Source organism: Notamacropus eugenii, chromosome 5 (assembly GCF_028372415.1).
Source record: "Notamacropus eugenii isolate mMacEug1 chromosome 5, mMacEug1.pri_v2, whole genome shotgun sequence".
NCBI lineage: Eukaryota > Metazoa > Chordata > Mammalia > Diprotodontia > Macropodidae > Notamacropus > Notamacropus eugenii.
This window is the reverse complement of record NC_092876.1, coordinates 242,824,937-242,841,831: the sequence shown is the minus strand read 5'-3', so window position 1 is coordinate 242,841,831 and position 16,895 is coordinate 242,824,937. Positions and strand designations below refer to the sequence as shown.

General features: G+C 36.9%; 1 protein-coding gene across 10 annotated transcripts in view; it reads left to right on the top strand.

The window, feature by feature from the left end:
* The window catches only part of ZNF385B (zinc finger protein 385B), a 510,100-nt gene that overhangs the window by 402,000 nt on the left and 91,205 nt on the right, over positions 1-16,895 (top strand). For 9 of the 10 annotated variants that reach the window (XM_072612530.1, XM_072612529.1, XM_072612528.1 and 6 more), the window contains one exon: positions 3,046-3,188. In XM_072612530.1, the coding sequence (XP_072468631.1) occupies positions 3,046-3,188 (143 nt within the window). Of the gene's footprint in view, positions 1-2,251; positions 2,884-3,045; positions 3,189-16,895 lie in introns of those variants that run through there. The other variant, XM_072612535.1, reaches the window with a different exon arrangement.

Below are 16,895 nucleotides of genomic sequence, written 5' to 3'. Positions count from 1 at the left end.
CTGCCCTCAAAATGAAAGCTGGGAGAGAAGGGAGTTGTATCTTTCAGGGGATTTGGGGAGGAGAATGGATGGAAATTGGGACTGCTGAGTCATTGATTTTTACATTATATTTTAAAATCCAGAACCAAGAGTACATGTATTTCAAATGTATGTCATCTGTGTTGTTGTTGAGTTGTTTCAGTGGTGTCTGACTCTTTGTGACCCCATTTAGAATTTTCTTGGCAAAGATTCTGGAGTGACTTGCTGTTTCCTTTTCCGGCTCATTTTATAGATGAGGAACAGAGGCAAGCAGGGTTAAGTGACATGCCCAGGGTCTCACAGCTAGTATCTGAGGCTGAATTTGAACTCAAGTCCTCCTGACTCCAGGCTTGGAGCGCTATCCGTTGTGTCACCTCAGTGCCCCTATGTTGTATATAACTTTGTTAATATGTTGTTGTCACTGTTAGACTATGGGCTCCTGGAAAGCAAGGACTGTCTTTAACCATTCTTTATATCCCCAGCACTGGCACATAGTAGGTGCTACGTAATGTTTATTTACAAATTGACTATTCTGAAAAAAAATTTTTACAAATGAAATGATAGATTACAAGTTTTAAAATGTAGTTGGACCATATTACAATTCTTTTGGTGAAACTAAAAGTTTGCTGGCAAAGACAAAAGCATTTTGGCAGAGTTTCTGCCTGCCCTACTGACTTAAAAAGGTAGATCGTTCTGACAGCCAGCTGAGGTAGAAGCATTTTCATTAGCAATAGGGAAAAAGAATAAGCCACCTGAGGGGCTTTCAATACCATCAAACCTGGACATATGAAGGTTTTCTTCCCCACCACAGTTCATTTCACTGATATAAAAGCTCCCAAAATTAAAAATCACATTTGAAAAGTGAAAGCAGCAAGATGTAGAAGTGAGTCTACTGGTGCAGAGGTGGCTCTAAATTATTGAGATGATTTACTAGGGACTTAAAATGATCTGTGTTTTACACGATCAAGTGTTTGTTATTGAAATGCTAATGAAATGGTAAACATCTGCTAAGTTTTTTATGATAATGAACACTGGAAGTTCCAGAGGCATTCTTTTCCCCTCTTTCCCAGTATTCCTGCCTAGTTTATATCTGCATACAGATTTGATTGAGTTAGGGGTGTGCGGCAACTGACCTGGGATGACAAAGGACCAGTTTGTTTATTTCATCTCATGTTGTATTCTCTTTGATTTGATTATGGTAGATGACAAAGAGGTCTCCCCAATTCCTCCAGAAAACCTTTATCCTACAAACCCATTATAGCCTCTGTTGTGGAATACAGAAGTAACCAGTTTTACCTTTAGGAGAACCTTAGTAATTTATTGAAATGATGACAAGAGGTGATCATTAAGCAGCAAATGGATCTGCTATAATGAGGACTATGTCTTTGTAATTTTAATAATATGTCAGAATAAAAGATAATAAAATATTAAGAGAAGTAAATGCTTTAACCTAAGGCATATTTCTATGCTGGCTGTATTTAAACCCAAATTCTGTGTTTAGATAATACATTTAAATACATTTGGGCACAATCTCTTTAAATGAATACTTTAACATGTATCTCTGCAACCCAAGATGTGTTGATATTGTCTTGTACTAGCAGACCCCCAAATTGACAATAGTTGTAACATTACCCAATTAGAAGGGCACTATGCAATTAAATACAGGACTGTCTTGTGACGCTACCATGTTGAAATCAAGTGTTTACTTTGATTTTGACTAGGAAAAATGCCATTTTCTATTCTGTTATTTCAGTGATTTTCTTGCTGAATTCTGCTATGAATTCCAAAGAGTTGATTTATTTCACAGGGCATTTCTAACAGGGCTTACCATTCTTCTGAATTTTCCTTACTACTATTCAGGATTAATCTAAATGGACTTAGACAGCTAATTCAGTACTACTATCAGTAATGCCTTGGAATGATTCAAAATTTGGTAGCAGACTTATCAAATGGTTACTATGAAAATAGCATTGGGATAGGGGTGGGTATTGTAGGATAGCACGTATAAAGACGGGTGGAATTTTAATAGAGGACATTATTCTCTACTCTTAGTTTCTCCTTGAACTCAATAAGGGATTGCAGTCACATAATTACCATGTACTTCTTTTTGCAATCCCTAAAATCTCTCAACTAAGACCCATTGGTTCTGAAACTTATCCAGGATAGACAATTTGATTGGCATGGTAGTTTAAAGTTCAAATATTAATTTTTATTAAAATTTCTATTTTAAAACTAATCAGTCTAAAAAACAAAGGTCTAATGGGGATGCTTACTAATATAAATGTTAAAAAGGAATCAAAGAACTTATAATGATTTCAAATCTCAGGACAGAAAAAATCTCATTTATGGTCTGGTCTTGAGCTATGTATATGCATACAACATTGCCCCAAATCTCCCTTCCCTTTTCCCAATCTCATCCTCTCCCCTACGTATGTTTTATTTATCCACAAACAAGAGGGAAAATCCCTGATTTGTTTTGTTTTATGAAAACAAATAACTGAAGTCACAACTTCCTTGGCAGAAAGCAGTAGCTATAGAGGGCATTAACGTTTCTTTTCCTTTAAAAGCAAAACAATCACTACTCTTCCTAAATCTTTGGATTGTATCAAATATCTCTACTGACCATTGAGTGCCGTCCTGTACAAGGCAAATCCACATGGTAAAAGGCATCTGGCTTTAATAGAAGCTCCTCCCCTTCTTTCTCTTGCCTTTTTGGCTTGTCGGAGCTGCTCAGACTTAGAGACGCTCTCGTTCTACAGGACCCTCCAGTGTGATTCATGTACCATATGTCTTTTCAGAGGCTGAGCAAGCATGGCCCTGGCCATAGGGAAGCCCTCTGCATCATTTAGACAATGAGAAAGGAAGGTGCCTTTTAATACTATTGACTTCTCCTGAACCATTTTATTACTCCTGTGTAATATATCTCTTCCAGGTGGCGGCACAGCAGTCTCGTTCCTGTGCCCATAGGTCTGCGAGAGAGATGGAGTGTGAGTGATTGAATTCCTTTTCCGTTGTTGTTCTCGGCAGGTAGTACATGCCACAGTAGCACCCTTCCTGCACTTGTGCGCACACCTACCCTGATGATGCAGCCTTCCCTGGATATCAAACCATTTATGTCCTTTCCAGTGGATAGTAGTTCTGCTGTTGGCCTCTTTCCAAATTTTAACACAGTGAGTAAATGCATTTTTGTGTTATTTATTTGTACCTTCCTTAGTCTGTTTTACTGTATCACAGTTGGGAATACCCTCTCTTTCCAAAGTGTGCAGTTTTAGCATCAAATATTGGACAAACCTATTTCAGCTGTGTTATGGAAAATAATGTCTCACCTGTGGGAATTGGACCAGGAGATTCATTTTAACAAATATTTCCCCAAATGGCTTTTCACCTGTTGCTTTGCACAATTTTGATAGACTTTCCAGTAAGATAGGAACCTCTCTTATTTCTGGGATACTATTCACATGCTAGAAGATTACAATTTCGAGGTACCAAGTTACATTGATTTTCTTTTTCCTTGCTAACCTAGAAAGAAAAAAAATGACTGTGGGCTTTATCTCCCCTAGAGCATTTTTGTTTTAAAGGCATTGTAGATACATTGTGAATCTTAAACAATTATTTTAAAAGTTTTTTAAATTATTGTAGATTAAATGTGTGTTTCATTTAATCAGGATTTTTAGAAAGATTAACCCTTTTCTGGGAAAATCCTACGCTTTTAAAAAATCTGTTAATGATTCATAAGATTCTTCAAAGCTCTTTAAACAAATTATAGATATTGATAAAATTCTCTCTCACCACCAGTCCTCTCATTTCCAATCAGTTGGACTACTTTCATAGGACTAAATGGTTTGCCAATGCCACATTGATACCTCCCAGTAACAGTCAACAGACTTCTAGCAATAGAAATGGTTAAGTAATTTAGGTGATGATGGGACTGATTTCTGTACAGTCAGCAAGTACAGTCTGGTTGGACATGATCATTTACATGGATGAGACAGCATCATAGATGTTGCTGTAATGGGAAGAGAATTGCATTATTAACACCACCAGACAGTGAGTGTTTGAAGCACTGCCAAGTGTTTCCTTTTGCAAACTTATCTTCTGCACGAAGTGAAAACAGCAAGAGGTTTTTTCCTCCAGGGTTGTAAATAAATTCTGCTGACAGGTCTTCTCCCATGGCACAGAGTTGTAAGGTAATTAGGGTGTAACAGATCAGCCAACTTTTTAAAATAGTGGTGGCCTTGACTTGGAGATTAAACATTTGGGATTTTTTCTCTCCCTCATTGAGTTTTTCAGATGTAACTTGGACAATAAAAAGGAGAGATGGTAAGCATCCTTTACTATGCAGTGGAACCAATCAGTAAGATACATTACCCCTGTCCTCTTCACCAAACTCCATCAGTACCAACCCTTTTGGAGCACAGCAATATACTCCTTCAAGAGACTAAGTAAAAAACATGTCCATTATATCTTTTATTGAACATTCATGCTGATCAACAATAATCACATTGAATTAGTTTGGTACTTTTGTTTATTTGTTTTTTTCCTTTAATGTTTATTTGAGAAACAGCATCTGGAACAGAGGAATGGGGTGGTAGTCAGAGAAGTATATTATTCATGTGTATACAAACCAGTGCCATTGCTGCACAGATTAGCTGTTCACAGCCATGCCTTTGTATCTAAAAAAAAAAATGTGAATACCTGCCTTATACATAATCTTGGAAAGATATTTGGAGACAAGAAATAAAATTCCTAAACTTGTGGGTGTGACCTATAGATGTACATAACATATATTTTTATCTGTTTCTCATTCCTTAATTACTTAACCTTTGAAAGAGTTGATGAATCAATGATAACTTTTTAAAAGCTACCTAAAGGATGTTACCAGAAACGGAACTTCATTGTTCACTGAAATCTTTTTCCTTAAAATGACATTTTGTTAAAAGCGGCCACTATGGAACTGTCTGCAGGAAACAAGAAAAAGCTCCCACTCAAGCCAAGCACTAGTTCAACACTCGCTCTAGTGCCTATTACCTTCTACTATGTGAAGAATATTTCTTGGATAGAGAATCTTTTAGTTAGTTAGAATACTGAAAAAAAATTATTGGTTCAAAGTGTGAATTAATGAATTTATTTATATAAATATTAATTTATATTAATATATTATATACAATATAATATATTATATTAACATATTATAATAATTTATATTTATATAACTTGAGTGAGCTGGTCTTAGAGTCAGGAAGACCTGGATTCAAATGCTACCTCTGACCTATTCTGAACCTGGAAAGTCACTTAAATAAATTCTCATTTGAATGGCTGAACAATTGTCCCTTGGCTTTGGTGAAAGGAGTCTGCATACCAGGAATTCCTTATACATCAGTGTAATCACAAGCCTAAATCAAAAAGTGTTTATAAGGAAAACCTGGCCTTCTAATGATCTTCACAATGCAGTGTAGCCTGTGGATTTTGCACAGCTTTTATTAGCTCACATTTGTGAATTTTACAGGTGGGATTTTTTATTATGACATCCTAATCTAAAACTTATACACATAGTAGATGCTCAGTAAGTGTTAGTTTAGTTGAACTGAAATGCTATCTAATTTACTTCATACAACAGCTACCTAATGGGTATGCTCATAATCTTTTCTAAAGTTGATGTTTTTCTTTCATTTTTGCTCCCAGTTTGAATCTAATTTTATTTTGTAGATTCATTTACTGGAAACGCTGGGTTCTTATTAGTGGATGAAGCATCTATAGTAGTAAAAGCTTAAGCAAGAATTGCCACATAGGGATACAGTCAGCGTTTTAGGATCTAACCTTACAACCATTCCACCAAAAAAAAGAAATGCTAAGCCCAACTATCTTGAAAGGAATGAACAAATGTTGACTAGAAATACTAGACTTGGAGCCAAAATACTTGGTTTTGAATTGCGGCTCTGCTATTTACTAGCCTTGTGACCTTGAGCAAGTCATCCTCTCTGGGCCTCACTTTGCTCATCTGTAAAATGAGGAGGCTGGACTAGCTGACCTTTCAGATCCTTTCCAACTCCAAATCACTCTGATCTTGTATCTGAAATACCAGAGGATGAAGGAGTAAATATAGCAATGTGTAAAATCCTGATTTAAACTCTTTTATCACTTCATCTTTTGGGCTCTGCTGAGCAAATATTGTAAGTCAATTTTCTAGACAAATTTGAGTCCACCTCTTTCTCTCTTTACCTCCTTCTCTCTCCTAGTCACTTTTGCCACTCTCCCACCCATTTCCCTCTTCTCCCACCAGTTTCCCTCTCTTTTACCCTCCCTTTTTGTCTCCGGATACTCACTTTTTCCCTTTATCTGTCCCTCCCCAACCTAGTTCATAAATATAGCTTAAGAGGTTTTGCATGTATAAAATAGGCCATTACAGACAATATCTTTGAGGAAATACTGTCAGGAGGCAAACATCATTTCTGAATGGCAAATTCACAAACTGTGCCCTTTATACCTTACTTCTGAGTTAAGAACAAATACTTCCTAGGTCCCCTGGTGAATTCCATTGACATCTTATTTTTAAGGCTATATTTGTGAGTAGATATAGGGAAAGAGCCCTATGTATAAGGAAGCTTGTTTTTCCACCTGTGAGATAAACACTAAAACATTAGGTTTTGAGAAAATGACATATTTGAGTTCATTTTTAAGTTCAAAGATTTTGTCTATTTCCTTCCCAGTGGGTTGTTGGAATAAAATAATTGGAAAAAAATCTCTCTATAGGAGAAATGTTCCCTAATTCTACTGGAACCTCCACTGGAATAGGTGACCTCTAAGGCTCCTCCAGCAATGGAGCAATAGATAGAGTTCCAGGCCTTGAGTCAGAAAGATTTATCTTCCTGAGTTCAAATCCCACCTCAGACACTAGCTGTGACCCTGAGCAAGTCATTCAGTTTTCTCATCTGTAAAATGAGCTGGAGAAGGAAATGACAACCTACTCTAGTATTTTTTGCCAAGAAAATGCCAAATGGGGTCACAAAGAGTCAGAAACGACTGAAACAACTGAACAAGCTGTCTTGAACCCAAAGTAGTAAGCACCTGACAAGGACACCTAAGATACATGACATGAATAAACAGGATTCTGCCACAAAGCCAAAACCTATAGGAGTCTGCCCTTTCTGTGCCTGATTTTAAAAATATACACTACATCATTCATTTATTGGTTAATATCTGGGTTTACAGATTCTTCAATCAATAAAATGTTTCTTGAAATCATTGGGTAGATCCTGGGTATCCAGAGAGTTGAAGGTTTGTGTTGTACTACCCTAGAATTTTAAATAGAAACCAAAGAAAAGAGGAAAGTATTTGGTAGCTATAAGTGAGGAAGAGGAAGGAAGAGTATTGGACTTGGGATTCAGGAAGACCTGGGTTCAAATTCTGCCTTAGATATGTATTAGCTATGTGAACATGGGTGAGTTACTTAACTTCTCCGGTAGCCACCTCATATAGGGTAGCTGGGTGGCTCAGAGGATAGAGTGCCAGGTCTGGAGTCAGGAATATTCATTTTCCTGAGTTCAAATCTGACCTTAGACATGTACTAGCTGTGTGAACCTGGGCAAGTCCTTTGACTCTGTTTGCTTCCGTTTCCTCATCTGTAAAATGAGCTGGAGAAGAAAATGGCAAACCACTCCATTATCTTTACCAAGAAAGCCCCAAATGGGGTCACAAAGAATGAGACACTACAGAAAAGAACTACACAGCAATAAAAGCTATTTCATAGGACTGTTTGGGGGAACAAATTAGAAAATGTATGTATCAGTCAGTAATTCAACTCACATTTAAGTGCTTCCTGTCTATCAGGCATTATGCTAAGTGGTGAAGACACAGAGGGAAGGAAGGAAGGAAGGAAGAAAGGAAGGAAGAAAGGAAAGAAGGAAGGAAGGAAAGAAGGAAGGAAGGAAAGAAGGAAGGAAGGAAGAAGGAAGGGAGGAAGGAAGGAAGGAAGGAAGGAAGGAAGGAAGGAAGGAAGGAAGGAAGGAAGGAAGGAAGGAAGGAAGGAAGGAAGGAAGGAAACTACTCTCACCAGACTCACAATCGAAGAGGAGACAATATGTAAACAACTGAGGCAGCTAAGTGATGAGACAGAGAGACTTGAATTCGAATGTCACTGTAGATACTTACTATTAATCTCTGTCTCAGAGGTTAGAAGTAAAATGAGGATAATCATTGTATTATGAGGATAATATAGCCTCTACTTCCCAAGGTTGTTGTAAAGCTCAAATGTGATAATATTTATAGAGCAATTAGCATCATGCCTGGCACATAGTAGTCACTATTTATTTTTATATTATTATTGTAAATATTATTATGTACAGACTATATATGCGTGTTTATGTATGTGTGTATATATACATACCTATACAGGATGAAGTAGAGATAATCAACAGATAAAAGGTGATAAGAGTAAGGATGACCAAGTAAAGCTATTATAGTATATGTGTATATACATATAGATATAATATATGCATGCACATAATATGTATAATGCAAGTATTTCCAATGTGCATGTGTCAGTACAGTTTATCCTTTGTGTAAAGGAGGCATGGTAACTAAATAATTTATGCCTTTTCTTTGTCCCTGAGATGCCATAACATTTCAATTTGGTAAAGATTTCTAATCATTCAGGGTTACAGGATTGTGGCTATCAAGACATTTTTAAAGAAAGTAGCATTTTTAATAAAAAGGATCTTTGTGTCTGGGTGTTCTAGAATCTCCCCACTCCCCTCAACTGCCCATGCTCAATCCTTTCATAGGATGGAATAGTGTTTACCTTTCATGGTTCTCTTGATAGTGCAATATTTGCTGTACCTCAAGTTGTCAGTCACCTCCAATCTCTTTTCTACCAACACTGGTTTGTTGCCTTTTCTGTAAGGCCCTGTTGGTTTTATGGCAATGGTGGTAGCTCTCTCTGACCTCAGAACCACATTTAAAAAAATCCTCTGGGTCACTGACATGGTTCATCAGCATATGGGGAGTCTCTAAAATGTGCAGAAGACAGTTCTAGATTCTATAAGGGAGACACAAAGTAAATTGAATACAGTTCATTTCAGCTCTGGGGAAACCTTGCAAGCTAACCAGGAAGAGAAAAGAAACACATGTGAAGAAACCATAAGAAAGAAATGAAAAATTCAGGCTTTCTTATTGAGCTCTGTACACGGTGGAAAGGGGAGGTTGTCATAAAAGGATTCGAGACTAGCTTGGAGGAGCCACACTCCCATTATCTTTGTTATTTAGTATGCCAAGTGCCTCGTGGTCATTTATTAATTAATAGGCATTAATAGATATGCAGAAGGAAATACAAAGGCTTCTCCCAAAAGAACTGGGCTCATTTACATTGAATCCACACCCCTTCCTGCATAAACTGCATATGGCCTTTGCTGTATTCTCCTTGAGAAAGGACTGCCTCAGAAAGAAGACACCAGGAGAGCTAATCCATACTTTATTCAAATAAAATGAGTTTGGTTTTTGTGTTTGTTTTAATGTTCATATAAAATTCATAATTTGACAGACATATTACACATATGCATTTCTGGGTGTGGATATGTATGTACAGAGAGATCTCTGTAACCAGCGCTAGCCTCAGAACCATAGCGACTTGCCAATTCTCTGTCAATTGGCAGGTGTCTTATATACCTATTTATTTGATTTGTCTTTCTGAGTCCTGCCATCATTTGGCAACTGCTCCAGGAAGGCTCAACAATGGAGGTCTTTGACGCTTTATTGCAAGACTCTCTACAATCTTATTTTAGAGAAAATAATCTGATTCCTATTCTCTACCTTGAAATGATTTTTCCCCCTAACATTTGAACAGGGATATATATGAACAAGAGTGAGGAATCTTGCTGAGATACAAACCCCAAATTCTTCATGCGATTCTTTGAATCGTTTTTAAGAGCCTTTGAATTCTCTGTGACGTGAAATGGTCTATATGTTTGTCATTTATTTTATCATCTCTGATAAATCCTTTGAGATTCTGGATTAGTTATCACATGCCATTACTAATGTGTACTTTGAAAATGCTACTTTCTTAATATGGGAAACAAATGAAGAGGGTACTAAAAAAAGGGAAATTGGGGACTAGAATTATTTTCTTAAGCAATTAGGTTGCATTGAAACCTTTAAAATTAATATTTAGTTTGTTTTTAAGTATATGTATGTATTTATTGACGACTTCAGAGAAAACTTATTTATATTTTACTTTAGAAGTATCAGAATGATTTCCGTTTTCTGTAGTTTATACTTTTAAAGATATTTAAAGATTTTCTAAGGTGACGTTATTCAAGTACACAGTCGTAATGACTGGTCTCAGTATTGTGTGGTAGAAATAGTACTGGATATTGAGTCTGAGGACCTGATTTCACTGCCACTTAGTATCTGTAGGACCGTGGGCAAGTCACTTGATATATCCAAGGCCTCCAATTCCTAATCTATCACATCAAGAGATTGGTATAAATAGCATCAAAGGTCCATTCCAGCTTTAAATCCATGTTCATATTTATTTTTTTAAAAATTTGTCTATGGCAAAAAAATCTACTTTTTGAAATTCTAGTTTATCTGACTGTATTAGTAGTAGTAATATATTTACACACCTATGTACATGCATGTGTTATGTATCAGCACCTCCTAGATAGGCAGCATGGTGTGGGACAGTGAATGCTTAGAATTCTAATACCTAAGTCAAGTCTCATCTCTTACATTTATTTGTTAGCTGAGCGGCCTTAGAAAAGCCCCTTCAGATCTCTGAGTTCCATTTTCCTCATGGAATAATCATACTGGAATGCTCTACTTAACAGGATTATTGTGAAGAAAACATTCTATAAAGTGCTATATGAATCAAACCTGATATTGAAACTATGTCTAAGTATGAAAAAAAGCATAGCAGAAAAATATTTTTAATTATTTTATGGACTATATTTGAAGGTTCCTATATTTATTGAAGAATGTGCTGCACAAGTACATTATCATGCAAGAAGCACAATTTAATTAAAACTAACATTGTTCTTTTCTCAAGAAACTCATATTCATATGAGTGGGAGAAAGGATGTAACTAGTATATCCATCATTGAGCCTAAAGATTAAAAAATAAAAGTTACCTTCTAGTCTACAACACACCCTAGATTTATTAGGAAAAACAAAATCGTAGAGACCTTTGAAACATGTTACAAAACCAATGGCAGTTCAGTACAAATATCTGAGCTCAGAATTTATTCTGGTACTTTTCACTCAGATATGACCATGTTGAATTACTCAAACATGCAAATTTGGATGGAAAAAAAATCCTACTTACCATCTATACTATTCTTTGCCCTACCCCACAGAGTCTTTGAATCTGTCCTGGTGCCTTCTCCCCAGCCCTCGTTGTTGGTAAATTGTGTCCCTCCCTTGTATAAAATTTCTGCTCAAGACTCACTTTTCTTAAGCCTTTATTATTACTTATTTTTTAACTTATTACCTTTATTTATCACCATGTAACACTTCAGCAGCCCTATTAGCATTTATATATCTACATTTATAGTGGTGAGCCAGCTAGGGGACACAGTGGACAGTGTTAGGTCTGAAGTCAGGAAGACTCATCTTCCTGAGTTCAAATCCAGCCTCAGACACTTAGCTGTGTGATGCTGGGCAAGTCACTTACCCCTGTTTCCCTCAGTTCCTCATCTGTAAAATGAGCTGGAGACAGCAACGGCAAACCAGTGCATTATCTTTGCCAAGAAAACCCCAAATGGGGTCACAGAGAGTCAGACACAACTGAAAAGACAACATTTATAGTAGTAGTTTGGAATCTATACTCCTACTACATGAACGAGCATATAAGTTTGGGAACTCGTCCTCTTGCTTTTCTTAGGTCATAGGCCCAAGGGGGTAAAGGACTTTACTTTTCTGTAGTGACTCCTTAGAAATCCAGTACTCTGTTTTGCACATATAACATACACAATGATGCTTAAGATCTGCAAACACACACACACAAAATATAAAATATACTTTTGACCAGGTTCTGGTGTAGCAGAATAAGGGATGAGACAAGGGCCCCTTGGACTTTCTAAGAGCACAAGCCTGTCAAAGGGAAGGTTCTGGTGGCCCCACTCTGCAGTCTCACATTTGGCCCTGTATTATCCTGGCCTCAACCCTCACATTACTCCGATGCCTTTTTCTTCAGTGCTAGAGTTTCAAGGATTATATGTACTTGGAGGATACAGCAGATTTTCTGGCAAGAAACAGGTTCCCAAATCTTGTCACAGAAGCAGCTAGTCAGCTTTAAAGAATAAAGTCAACTTAGAAAACTTTCTCTCTCTCTCTCTCTCTCTCTCTCTCTCTCTCTCTCTCTCTCTCTCTCTCTCTCTCTCTCTCTTGTCTCTCTGTATGCTGGGTCATCTAATTTTTAACTAACTACATATAGTTAGTATATATAATATATGGTATTTATGGCTGTGTATACATATGTATATATATATAGACATATACATACACATCTATCTATCTATATTGAACTTCTAATTTTTAACTAGCCGCAGTCAATAAAAGCAAATTCCATTCTTGAGCTTCTTTTGCGTGCATTGTACAGCCCTAGCATACTGCGAAAACGTAATAAATATAAAAAGTAACAGCCATTATTGTACAATTCATTCCCTCTGGCCCACTAGAGGTATTTCTAACATGACTGCTCAATAAACGTTAATTAATAATGGTAGTCTCTGAGAAGCTGATATCAAAAAATTGGGAACGCATCCAATAGTTCAGTCATTTTTAGTTTCTCCTGCTTAGAATTAAGTGTTTGTTTGTTTGTTTTTAATGGGGAAAGCCAATGTCTTGGAATATTTCAGCCCCTAAACTTTTATAGGGCAGTTAGGAGACACAGTGGATAGAGTGCTGGGTCTGGAGTCAGAGAGACTCATCTTCCTGAGTTCAAATCTGGCCTCAGTCACTTACTAGCAGTGTGACCCTGGGCAAGTCACTTAACCCTGTTAGGCTCAGTTTCCTCATCTGTAAAATGAGCTGGAGAAGAAAGTGACAAAGACAGAAGTATCTTTGCTGAGAAAACCCCAAATGGGGTTGTAAACAATTAAACAACAAAATTTTTATATTTGCTTCTGAGTGTGCAAAAGATGAAGTGAAGAGCTGTTTAACACTTGAGTGGCACCAGTACATCTGAGGGGCTTTGCAGGTAGCTTAGCAAATGCCTTTTCCAGTTTAACTTTCTTTGTAGGCATTTATTTCTACATGTAGGCATTGAAAAACAGAGGCATCATTCTGATTTGTTTTTTGGTGTGTGTCTATCTGTCTGTGTCTGTGTGTGTCTGTGTGTCTGTGTGTTTGTGTGTTTTGGGCCGGTTTGGGTGTGGTTAAGAAGACCTTTATAGGCAATTGATGGTTAGTCCTTTTAACATTCCCTTGTATGAAAGATAGAGCTAGTCTACTCTTGCTTTTTTAAAATTTTTAATAGATCAGAAAACTGTGGATATGCCCATGTCTTTTGGCCTAAGTTTAATTTTCATCCACCCGCTACCACTTCATTGGAAAATCCCAGCAAATAGGAGGTGCTCTGTAATGTAAATGGAGCATGCAAAAGGAAGTATATCTCCTCACCAGGTGGTTCGTTGGGAAATATATATGTTTTAAAGTACCCCTTAAATTCTTGTGCCTCCTAAAGTCAGACTGAGAAAATGTTTTTTGTACTACACCCTTTTTAGAAGGTATGTTTGTCTTGTCTGCCTGTTTGCATGATTTTTTTTATTGTATCCTTTCCTGAGTACAAGCAAACAGTGTTAATGGGTTGGATGGTGGGAAAGATATCTTGACCACTTTCACCTGTTGCTAGCTTAAGAGTCAATAAACCCACAGATAATTAGTTAACCCACTTTGCACACAAAGGTTGATAGCATAGAGCCAGAGAGAGACAATGCTTTAGCCATTTATATGTTGGTTCATTGAGTTAGAGAAACTCCGTAAAAACTCTACATCCCTGAATGTTACTTATCAATCAGATTCTATATAATATTCCTTATTACTAAGATTCAGTGTGAATAAAAAATGGGGCCATAAAAGAACTTGTGAGGTTTCTTTCTAAAGAAATGAGGCCAAAATCAATGGCTAAGTATACTTACAAGATGTATTTTGCAAAGTATTTTCAAATAGTTTTCTTATTTTCTTCATTTTTCCATTGTTTGGGGATGGGAGAGAAGCTGAAGAAAAATGGAGGGGAGAGAGAGACCTAGCCGATCATAGCATCCGAAATTTGAGCTGGAACGACCGTTATAGGTCATCTAATCGAACTTCCTCATTTTACAAAGAAACCAAGGCCCAAAGAGGTTAAGCAACTTGACTGAAGTCATAAAGAGGCAAAGTTTTTTCCTTGTTTAGTCTTGTCCAACTCTTCATGACCCTGTTTCACTTTTCTTGGCAAAAATACTGGAGTGGTTTGCCATTTCCTTGTCCAGCTCATTTTATAGAAGAGGAAACTAAGGTCAACAGGGTTGCCCAGGGTCACACAGCTAGTAAATGTGCAAGGCCAGATTTGAACTCAGAAAGATGAGTCTTCCTGATCCCAGGATCGGTGGAATGCCACTTAGCTGCCCCAGAGACAAAGAGGGAGGGAAAAGATGAATACGAAATAGCCTTTTTCCCCCCTTTAGTTTAAAACAGAGATGGAGAAGAGCTGATCACCACAGTCTAAAAGGAATATATATACTTGAAGACATTCAGTAAATCACTTTCAGCCTTTTCTTCTAGATGAATAATCTCACAACCTTTAAATCTTTCTCATAAGCCTTAAATATAAAATTGGTTGGTCTATCCTTTAAGGATTGAATTCTGAGTTCAGATGGAATAGTTGTCATCCATCTTTCTGTCCCTCTCCCTAATGGGAATCAAGAATACCACTACATTTTGGGCACAGAGAGGGACAGTAGTCTTGAGAAATTTGCAAGAACAGCTTTGTTTAAAATACATAATTCAAAGGCTGAAATGATAATATTTTGAGGAAGTAATAGCAACTTATTCAGGTATGTTATTATTAAATGCAGGAGTTGAGGGGGAGTGGTACAGGGAAAGTAATTTTTGTTCTTTTTCAGTCATGTCCAACTTAGGTTTTTCTTGGCGGAGATAGATGCTAGAGTGGTTTGCCATTTCCTTCCTCACCTCATTTTACAGATGAGGAAACTGAGGCAAACAGGGTTAAGTGACTTGCTCAGGGTCACAGAGGTAGGCAGTGTCTGAGGTTGGATTTGAACTCATTAAGGTAAGTTTTTCTGGTTCCAAGGCTAGTCTTCTATCCACTGAGTCGCTTCACTGCCCTACCAGTAAAGCAACATAACTCCACTGAAAAGTACAAAATATAGTCTTGGTGTAATAATGTGTCTACAAAACCACATATAAAACAGGATTTAGACTCTTAAAAAAGAAAAAAAACTATCTTTTATTAATCTTGAAGATCTGTGTGGCATGCTTAAAATTGTCTGCCCAAACATTGTCCTTTCTGATTTGATCTTTTTTTCTCCTCTTGATAGGAGAGCACTTGTAATCCAGTTTATTCCTTGGTAAAAGGGTGTATTGACTTAAGAATATATATATACATATTTTCTGGATTTTTTTTCTTCAATCCCCTACCCAGATTAGTTTCAAGGCCCAGAAAGCAGGCCTGTCTTTTTGTGAAAAACAAAGAGGGCAGCAATTAATGAAATAGATGAACATCAATACAATTTATTATTTTTTAAAATTTATTCTGAACTTAAACACCAAAAAAAAAAAAATCATTCCCATTGGGACTGAAGAACAGAAAAGGAACACAATGGGTTGCTTTAAAAATGAGGGGGGTGTGTGTGGGTGTGGGTGTGGGTGTGGGTGTGTGTGGGTGTAAAACCGATTCAACACATACTTTCAAAATGTTACTGCTTACTTATGCTTCTTTCTAAATTGCCTTGTCTTTTCTCTACATTAAAAAAAAATTTCATTAGCTTCATTTTTGGGAGTCACTATCGCTAACCTTTACTTCCCCCAAACTCCCCGATTAACCTAGATAATGTTAAAAAAAAAAAAAAAGCAGACTTTAAAGCATAGTCAAGAAAACTGTCTCCACGAGGTGTCTATGTCCAAAACTGTATTTCTCTTTCTCTGCATCTTGTGTCCATCAGAGATGGTGGGTGACATGCTTCATCACAGGGACTCTCAGGATGTGATTGCTCATCACATGGATTTTAAATCTTTCCAAGTTGCATTTTTTTTTACAGAGCTCATGTCCTTATACAAATTGTTTGCTGTGTCAATTCACAATGTGACCTCTTTTCTAAACTAGTGTAGTCCCCCCCTTTGCTATCTTATCTTTTCCTTCCGCAAACTCTCAGAATTGAACAAATCCACAAAAAGTGACACTTGTTGTCAGTACTTTGTCATCATATAATTCCTTCCAAATATTCAAATAAATTTACCTTTCTAGGTTTCTCTGAACTCTTCTGTTTTGCATTTAAAAATTCCTGTTCATCTCTGATCATTTCATCAGAAATACTCAAATTCCTCTACGCAATTGAAGGTGTGTTTTTCCTCCTGTAAGATTATACCAATTTTAAAATCCATTTGTAAGCCTGTATCTTCTGCCTTTTGGAATATTATGTACCAAGATCTCCTCTATTTTTAGTAGATGTTGCCAGAACTTATTTGATCCTGACTCTGATCCATTGGCATTTGAACTATTCTTTCTAGAAGCTTGAAGTTTTTCTTCTTTCATGACTAAGCTCTGTATTTTCTGTATAACTTTCGTGGAATTTTTTTTTGGGGGGGGGTTTCTTTCAGGACAAAATAGGTGATTTTCAGCTTCACTGGTACCTCTTGGTTCTAATAAGTGTAAGCAGTTTTTTTTG